At 47.2% G+C, this 9457-nt stretch overlaps 1 protein-coding gene across 2 annotated transcripts in view; it reads right to left on the reverse strand.

The window, feature by feature from the left end:
* The window catches only part of SLAMF1 (signaling lymphocytic activation molecule family member 1), a 35705-nt gene extending 30974 nt beyond the window's left edge, over nt 1-4731 (reverse strand). The window contains exon 1 of one of the 2 annotated variants that reach the window (XR_012918183.1): nt 3564-4731. Coding sequence is in view for 1 of the 2 variants with exons in the window: in XM_012749224.2 (XP_012604678.1) it covers nt 3564-3639 (76 nt within the window). In the remaining variant the exon portion in view is untranslated. The remainder of the gene's footprint in view (nt 1-3563) is intronic. The other variant, XM_012749224.2, reaches the window with a different exon arrangement.
* Nucleotides 4732-9457: the final 4726 nt, after the last annotated feature.

Below are 9457 nucleotides of genomic sequence, written 5' to 3' on the forward strand. Positions count from 1 at the left end.
TGACACATTTGAATACTGTGTAAAGATCAAATCAGGATAATTGGGATTTCCATCACCTTGAATATTTATCTTTTATTTATACCAGGAACATTCAAATTATTATCTTCTAGCTATTTTGAAATGTACAATAGATTTTTTTTTTTTTGAGACAGAGTCTGAGTAAGTAGAATATTGTGGGGTCAGCCTAGCTCACAGCAACCTGAAACTCCTGAGCTCAAGTGATCCTCCTGCGGCAGCCTCCTAAGTAGCTGGGACTACAGGCGCATGCCACCATGCTTAGCTAATTTTTCTATTTATAGTAGAGATGGGGGTCTCACTCTTGCTTAGGCTGGTCTCAAACTCCTGAGCTCAAGTGATCCTCCTGCGGCAGCCTCCTAAGTAGCTGGGACTACAGGCGCATGCCACATGCTTAGCTAATTTTTCTATTTATAGTAGAGATGGGGGTCTCACTCTTGCTTAGGCTGGTCTCAAACTCCTGAGCTCAAGTGATCTTCCCACCTCAGCCTTTCAGAGTGCTGGGATTATGGGCGTGAGCCACTGTGCCCAGCCAGATTATTGTTAACTGTAGTCACCCTTCTGATCTATTGAACACTAAGACCTATATATTTGGAAAGACACAAGAAAATAGTAACAGTGGTCGCCTCCAGCAAGGGGTATAGAAATTAGTCTTTAAACTCTTTTGTACTGTTGTATTTTTATAGACATATATGTGATACCCAATAAACAAACTAGTTGACAAAAAAGTTAAATGAAAATACATGATGAAAAAAGTTTCTATTCATTTTCCAAATTCCAGATCAAATACTTCTTATATGCCCTCTGCATTCTCCTAGGATTTTATCAACATCTCTCACTTTTGGAAAATTTGTATACTTTAATTTATTTCAATTTGATTCAATTCCACCCATAGGCTTCAATTATAGATAACATATTCTAATTTTTACCATGTGATCTGGATACAAATTTTAGCATCCTTCCCATACCCTGCTCACTCCTCAAATGTGGGCTCATCCAGTTCCATTCATTGAGGCCTCTGGTGCGAGTGACCAGAAATTGCCAAACTATTCTGTGTCTCTCTTTCCTCATTTATAAAATTGTAATACTATCGATAATAATATACATCTTATAGGATTGGTATGAAAATTAAATGACTAATACACATAAAGCACTTAGAGCAGTGCCTGGTATGTAGCCAGTATGTGGTACATGCTATTATCCATTTATAAACATTCATGGACCGGAGAATATCAGACATTGTCTCAGGTGCTGGGCAGAGGCTGTTGCTCATTTTGCTTCTTGCACATCTAGCGTGGTGCCTGCCATATCATGTGTCCTTAATAGACAGTGGCTGAATAGGATCATCCGGAGTCAGTCTATGGATTAAACCAAATAACCCTGATATTTTAATTTCCAGTCCGGTGCTGGAGACAGTGAGGATGATGACATCATATTGCAGTATTAAAGTTTTTGAGAAATAGAAGTGCCTAGATTGACATCTTGGGATAGAATGGGCCAGTGAGCACTCAAGCTCGGGCCAAGTCTAGAGTCATACACTTGCCCTTCACCTCTCCCCAACCAACATGTGTGAAGTGGGTGGGGAGGACCCACGCGGAGGAATAAAAACTCTCATCGAGGCAGGTTCATCAATTACAACAAAGGTCCCGCTCTGGCCGGGGGTGTTGACAACAGGGGAGACTGTGCATGTGTGGGGACTGAGGCTATAGGGGAAATCTCCTTATGTTCTGCTCAATTTTGCCGTGAACCTAAAACTGCTCTAAAATATAAAGTCGATTTTTTTTTTTTTAAATCTCATCGGGGGAAATAGAAAATTCACTTTACTGGGGCAGGGGGCGCGGAAGGGGCATGTGGACTTTTTGAGTTTTACGATTCTGACTGGGAATTGGAAGTTGAGCTGAGTAGAGGTGGGAGAGGGGGTAGGTACCGATTTTACAAGAATCAAGCTTCTTGCTGGGGTAAAACCTGTCATGACTGAATGGTCCCATTTGCAAAGAATTTCCATCTGGCTTTTATCTGGGTTTCAAAAAAGGGTGTGCATTTAAAAATAAAAACACTGACAACATTTTCTAAATATTTCAGAGAAGAAGAAATGCGAGGAAGGAAGCAGCTACCGACTGGGTCGACACGCCTTGGGGGGCTGGGCTGTGTCTGGCTAACCAGCGACCTCCAGAGAGAGCGTCACGCAGATTGGCCGTCAGCAGCACCTGAGATGCATGGGCCAGGCTGGCCAGGAGACCAGCCGGCAGAGACGGAGAGGCCCAGCCCACAGTTCAGCCCATAACTCCTTCCAGTTACCAAGAAGTATTCGAAAAATGGAGTCACGGACTGGGTGCAACAAGGAAGGCTTGGCTCTCCCTGTGACCACTTACAGCAGCTCAGTTCAAGCCCCGAGCTCAGTTCTTCCTCTCTTAGACCTTGGGAAGTAAGAGCCATGGGTCTGCTGATTCCAAGGGGAGTGGGGGCCCTATAAAGGGCCTCTTCTCTGGCAGTCTGGCAGGAGGTGCATCTGATGCACTGCCCCCCAACATCCTTGGCCTATTTTGGGGGCTTTTCCTAGAAAAGTCCTTAATGGATTTGTGGTCATGAAAACCCCAAGCCCAAAACACCCCGGGCCTCAGGACTTCCCCCCTTTCCCTAATGCCACCTCTTCTGGTCCAGTCTGCCTCCCACAGTCCAAGCAGACAAGCAGGAGATCCTCACCCCACTCACGCAGTCAACCCCAAATCCACTTTTTGCTTGGCCATTTCTTTCTCAAGTACCTTCTCTCACAGCCATGATACTACTAAACAGAAAACAATAGCTTGCTCGGGAGGAAGACAGAAAGACAGAGGCCAGCTCCCAACGGCGGCTGCAGCCTCGGGTCTGGCCTTAGTGCCGGAGCTGCTCCGACACTGGTTCCTAATTTGCATTTCCCAAATACTGCGCTCCAGGAATCCCAACCTCTCCCCTGCCTTGCTGTCTTGAAACCACCTCTTCCCAGAAAGTAGCCACCAGTATGACCAAACTGTGGCCATTGTCAGTTCTCAGCCAAAGGGCTGGGGTTTTCACTTCTACCCTCTCTTCCCGCTATAGCCCTTGCTTTCTGTTGGATTGTGTTCGTGGTTTGTCTGCTTGTGTGTGTGTGCGTGTGATCCACACCCATGGCAGGGATGTAGGACAAATCTCCCAGAGTGCCATCCCTCCAGCTCAGTCCCTCTAGCCTGGGTCTGAAAGGTACCCACGCAAAACCAACCCCTCAGACCGGGACTTCCACCGGAGCCTCTTACCCTGAGAAAGCAGCCAGGAATGAAACAGGGCCTCTGGCTTAGAGCTCCTGGTTTCCTTGGAACCTAGGATTAGTGGGGCTGAGCCTTGGAACCCAAGGGCCCAGGAACTCAGAACATTTCTTCCTCTTTGAAAGAGGCAGTTGAAACTCGGAGCCAGTCCCTAAGGAAGAAGCAGCCAAACCACAGTCTCCAGACCTGCACCTTCCCTCCATCCATGAGGCTATGCCGATTCCTGGCAGCTGACACGGGACTCGAACCCCCAGACAGAGGCACACTCACCTGTTCCATAGCTGCGCTCAAAGGCCAGGGACAGAAACAGCAGGAAGGTCAAGGAGAGGAGCCCCTTGGGATCCATCCGTCAGTGAGGGGCAGGGAGGGGGGCTGGCCGGGAGCCCGGCAGTGGCTCACAGATGCCACCACCTCGGCAGAAGCGAGCTTTTGTCAGGCAGTGCTGCCTCTGCTGTCTGATTTATGCATCAGGAGCCAGCAGTTCCTGAACCAGTTTCCTGTGTCACTGGGACTTTTTCTGCCTGTGTCTTGAGGATTGCTCATCTCACTTTGGCCCTTAAATCACTTTGCTCTTCTCAAGAAGCAGCTGCTCCAGCGGTCCCGGCACTACGGGAGCCGGGAAAGGGGCGTGTGTGGTCACCGGGGCCAAACCCTGGCTCTGGACAAAAGTGTCCCGCCCTCCTTCTTTCCTTAGCTGTCTCCGGGAAACGCTGTCACAGCTTCTCTGAGCAGTTCTCTCTTCCTGGAGTGCAAAGAAGAGGTGTTTGTCAGATCATCTCTTAAATTTCATAGTTCAAAGCTGAACTTAGACGACTGAATTTCGATGAACTGTTGGACATCTTACTTCTGACTTAGTCTGTAAATTTGGATGACACTTTTTAACAAGCAGTGACATCCTGGTGCCACAGTTCCAGAGATCACTTGGCAGAAACCCAACATCCCTGATGGGTGCAATGTGGTAGCATTTAGCGAGCCCTGTGTTGTGTTTTGGGGGTCGCCTTTATTTTAGAGTTTGTGTCTAACTTTCCACTGAAAGGAGAGGGCTACAATTGGTAGAAGGGAGACCCCATGTTTTTCCAGGAGTTAAGCTATGAGAAGGGAACACTGGAAAATGCTATTACCAGTGCTCCCAGGGATATCTGAAAGGCCAGGGTAGTGTTTTTCGAGTCCATCTCAATGGGTTAAAGACTCTCTCTGATGAGCCTCCCCAAGGAGATCAGGGAAGTAAAAGTTGGTGATATGTGTGAATTGCTCTTTATCCTCACTGTTCCCCACTCCCACCCCCCAAGACCCAGCCATGCTCCCCACAGTTCTACCCAGTGCTGTGCTCGAGCCAGCATGTCCTGACCCATGAGAGCCAATTGTTAAATTTTTAGGAATCTTGTGAACTGCTTGATAAACATGGCCATTATTAAATTATGTAAACATACAAAATTAAATTATATAGACTTACAGTTAAATGAATTATATTAAAAACAGAGGGGATAAGACCTCAAAACTCACTACTTCCTATTTTTTTGTATGACATTACTGATATCTATGCTCTTGAGGTCATTGACACCCACTGTATCTCCACGTGGAAATAACACACCAACCCACGGGTGCAGATGCTCCTCTTTTCCCAGCTCTGCATTCTATGACATCATGTTGGGAGCTTGAAATCGGCCATGGTGGCAGTTTATACCATGAAACTGGGCAAATGATATAAATCAGAGCTTTAATTTATGGTTTCATTGATTGTCTAGATGTAAGAAAGTGATAGAGAAAACATAACGATACAGATTAAATTTAAATGTATATACCATGACTGTAGCCCTTACATTGGGAATACTATAAAACATTGAGGAGATATTTTTCTAATACTCAAAAACTGTCATCTGATTCAGCAAAAAGTCACTAGTGTCACTGATGGGCAAGGGATGTTCCCACGTATGTCTTTGTTGTTTCACCTCTCTTTAACTTACAAAGGAACACTGGCCGACATTCATGTTGGAACTATATTCTTTTGTCAATTGTAACCTCAGATTGGCTATGGATATGAGTTAAGCCAATGTAAACACGGGAATTCTGTGAGCATCAGTTGACTGTATGGAATTTACAATAAAGGGTATTGTACATTTTATTAAAATACAATAAATTGTATCTTTATAGATTATGTGCTACACATCTTTCATATAAGTAAAATTTATCAGCACACCACTGGCACAATAACTGAGAATTCAGATGGTGGGGTGAGTGGCATATTCTCCCTCTATTTGTAAAATAGCAGCTGAAATATAACTAAATGATACAGGAATATTGGGATCTCATATTCTCATAACGCTTATCCCATAAGGCTTTGGTGTTGACTCTATAATCACTCAGTTGAGAAGCAATGTTGGCACAGAGTGGACCCCTATGATGTTAATACATATTTATTCTGGCTTTTCACAAAAACATTTTGTGAGACAAGACTATGCTAGGTTCTTTAAGGTAATATAGTTTAAAACTTGAAACACCTTGGTAGGGGGCTAATTATTAGCCCTGTTTTATAAGTGGGAAACTTGTGATCCAGGTCTGACTTACTTCAAGACTGGTGCTCTGTTCTCAAGCCACACAGCTACTGGAATGTACATTCTGTCTACTTGTATCAAGACTCTTTCCCAAAGACAGGTGCTTACTCTCTTGTTTGTTTTGCCCTTCCTCTCATTTCCAGAATTAACCCTTCTCTAGCCTCACCATGAGACATCTCTACTCTGTTCCCTTGATCCCGCTGCACACACACATGGAGCTAAGGTTGGGTGCTGTCTGAAGAGTTTTACTCTTCATTGCCATCGAAAACTTAGCAAAAGTGTACACTGAATGAATGAGGGTCACAAATGGTTTAGATGAAGCTTCTGAGGCCCTGTAGTGGGTTGAATAGAGTGCCCCTTTCCAAAATTCTTGTCTACCTGAACCTCAGAATATGACTTTATTTGGAATAGTTGCTATTCCAAATATATCTTTCAGATGAAATGCATCTATCAGATGTAATTAAGGATAAAGATAGATTATACTGACTGGATTAGGGTGGCCCCTAAATCTAACAAGAGGACTATATCTTTATAAGAATTAGAAAAGGACACAGACATAGAAATAGAAATAGAAAAGAACAAAGACACAGGTTAGGCAGGGTGGCTCATGCCAATAATCCCACCAATTTGGGAGGCTGAGGTGGGAGGATCACGTGAGACCAGAGTTCAAGACCAGCCTGGGTAACATAACAAGACCTTATCTCTACAAAATATTTAAAAAATATTAGCCAGGCATGGTGACTCACACTTGTAGTCCTAGCTACTTGGGAGGCTGAGGCAGGAGGATCGCTTGAGCCCAGGAGTTTGGGGTTGTAGTGAGCTATGGCAAAGCCACCACGCATTAGCCTGGGTGACAGAATGAGACCTTATCTCAAACAAAAAAAAGGAAATAAAGGACATAAAAAAGACAGCCATGTGAAGGCAGGCAGAGCTGTGCAGCCATAATCCAAGAACCCTAGAGACCACCGGAGGCTGGAAGAGGCAAGGAAATATCTTCCGCAGAGACTTCAGAAGGAGCCTGGCCCTGCTAATATCTTAATTTCAGATTTCTGGCCACCAGAACTGTGAGAGAGTGAATCTCTGTTGTTCTAAGTGACCACGTTTGTGGTAATTTGTTACATCAGCCATGGGAAACTACTAACAACACAGGACCTGAGGGGAAACACGTCTACCCAAAGATCTGCAGTCGTACACTTAGGACACCAAGCTGCTTCCTCCAGCCGTAAAGAGCAGACGTTGACAGGCCAGCGACAGAAGACACACAGGTGATATGACTTGTCTTTACAAAGCCATTTGCAAAAGCCTTCACGTTCACTACCTTTTTTTTTGAGACAGAGTCTCTCTTTGTTGCCCAGGCTAGAGTGAGTGCCGTGGCGTCAGCCTAGCTCACAGCAACCTCAGACTCCTGGGCTCAAGCAATCCTGCTGCCTCAGCCTCCCGAGTAGCTGGGACTACAGGCATGCGCCACCATGCCCAGCTAATTTTTTCTATATATATATATTAGTTGGCCAATTAATTTCTTTCTATTTATAGTAGAGACGGGGTCTCGCTCTTGCTCAGGCTGGTTTCGAACTCATGACCTTGAGCAATCACCCCCGCCTCGGCCTCCCAGAGTGCTAGGATTACAGGCGCGAGCCACCGCGCCCGGCCGACATTCACTACCTTATTTGATCCCTATGAGGGAGGTCGAGCTGGTGTTACATGGCGGGGTCTAGACTGAACTTGGGAATCTTGACTCTGGGCCGGGCACAAGTGTCCCTGTTTTACAGATTGAGGCACAGAGCTGCTAAATAACTTGCCCAATGGCACGGAGCCAAAACATGGAAGGGTTGGATTCAAGTCCTGGACCATGTGATTCCAGAGTTGGTGTTCTCCCCACTCACCATATTGGTATGTCACTATACTCAGCAAGAACCTTAGCCAGTGTTCAGACTTGTGTCAGCTGATGGCCTGTTATCTGTGGGACGTTCCTCCTGCATGTTCAGCCCACAGCATGGGCAGCAGCACCATTCCCCAGCCCCAGCTGCCAGTGTCTGTGGCGTGACACCACTCCGCTCCTTCTGGTCACACAGAGTCCCAGCCCGAGAGTGAGGAGGACTGTATTCTGTGGAAAACAGCCCTCCCCCAACAATCTCATGTGGGCTACACAATGAGCCTCTCTCCTACTCTTAAACTCTTACATGTGTCCCCAAGACTTGCTACTCTCTCCCCCGACACTTCACGGTGAGGGGCGGCAAAGTTACCTGTGTGACAGGGTCTGGGCTGGACTGCCCCTGAGCCTCTTGGCTCTGGGGCTGATGGCCGTGCTTATCACAGCCTCTGACCAGAGGTGGCCCGAAATACGGCCCCCCGGGGAAGAGTCGCTGAGGCCAGACCACCTGGCCACATGGAGCTCACGATGAACACATCTCTATGGATAAGTAAACAAGAAAAAACCCTCAAAACCAAAATGAAAACACAAAATTCCCCCAAACTCTGAAACATCTCCTAGGAGACCTGACTGAAGAGTCTAAAAGTGGCCTGTGGAAAGCACTGGAAAAAACACCGTGGGGTCCGCCGTGCTGGGTGAGATGAGGAAGCCCACAGGGGCAGATGTCTGACATGGAGGCTGAGCAGACCAGTCGACCAGATAGCCGTGTGGTGGGGCGGGTGCTGTCAGGGCTGAGGACAGAGTGGGGAGAGAACTTGGCTGTGAGGTGGCTCTAGCTCAGACGCAGGCCCCGGCTTTGCCCCCACCGCGGCCCCCCCATCCTGAGTGTTCATGCCTGCCAGTCACCTTCCGGGGCTCGGGGAGGGGAGCTGGAAACATGGTCCAGTGTGGCCTGTGACTGCGTCCCATGGTGGTGCCCTCGGGCCCTTATCCTGTCTGTGGCACTGAAGTTGCCCCCTCCAAGGCCCTCACCACGTTCCTCACATCAGTGCCTCCTCCAGGGGTTCGGGTGTGGGTCAGAGCACTGGAGTCCGGGAGTGGAGAGTTATCTGTGGGCCTCTGTCATCTGAGGACTTCCTCTCCAAACTCCTGTCATTTCCACCGATGCTCCTGCCATCCCTCCAGACCCCAGAGCCAACTTGTGGGGATCCCTCTCTTCCAGGGGCCTCCTGGACTGGCTCTGAACTCCTCATGTCCCTACAGAGGTGACTGACCAAGAGAGAGTCACCGCTTCACAGACTCTGTCCACAGCATCTTTAGAAACAGTCTTGCTAGGATTGGGATGTTTCCTACTACCATTCAAAGGACCTCATGGGGCAGCCACATAGCTTGCTAGCCTGATTTTTACCAGCATATGTTGCCAGGGACAGGGAAATGCCCATGTCATACTACTCCTTCTAGGAAGGAATTGGTTCAGGAACCAGTGACAGTGACTATTGAGTCACCAGCCTCAGACCTTTTCCGTGTGCTGAAAACTGCCTCCCATAACACTGTGCCATCTTTTTAGTCACAGTGGTAGATATTAGGACAATTTGCAAGGTACCCTGGAAACCCTGGATAACCACAGTCAGCCTTATTCTTCCCTCCATACAAAGCTCAAATCAAGGTCTCCTCTTTGGCAGTTCTAGAAGGCTCTTTGGCAAGTCCACTGAGCACTCTTCCTGCAAAGGCTGGTGAGAGGC

This window comes from Microcebus murinus, chromosome 2 (genome assembly GCF_040939455.1).
Source record: "Microcebus murinus isolate Inina chromosome 2, M.murinus_Inina_mat1.0, whole genome shotgun sequence".
NCBI lineage: Eukaryota > Metazoa > Chordata > Mammalia > Primates > Cheirogaleidae > Microcebus > Microcebus murinus.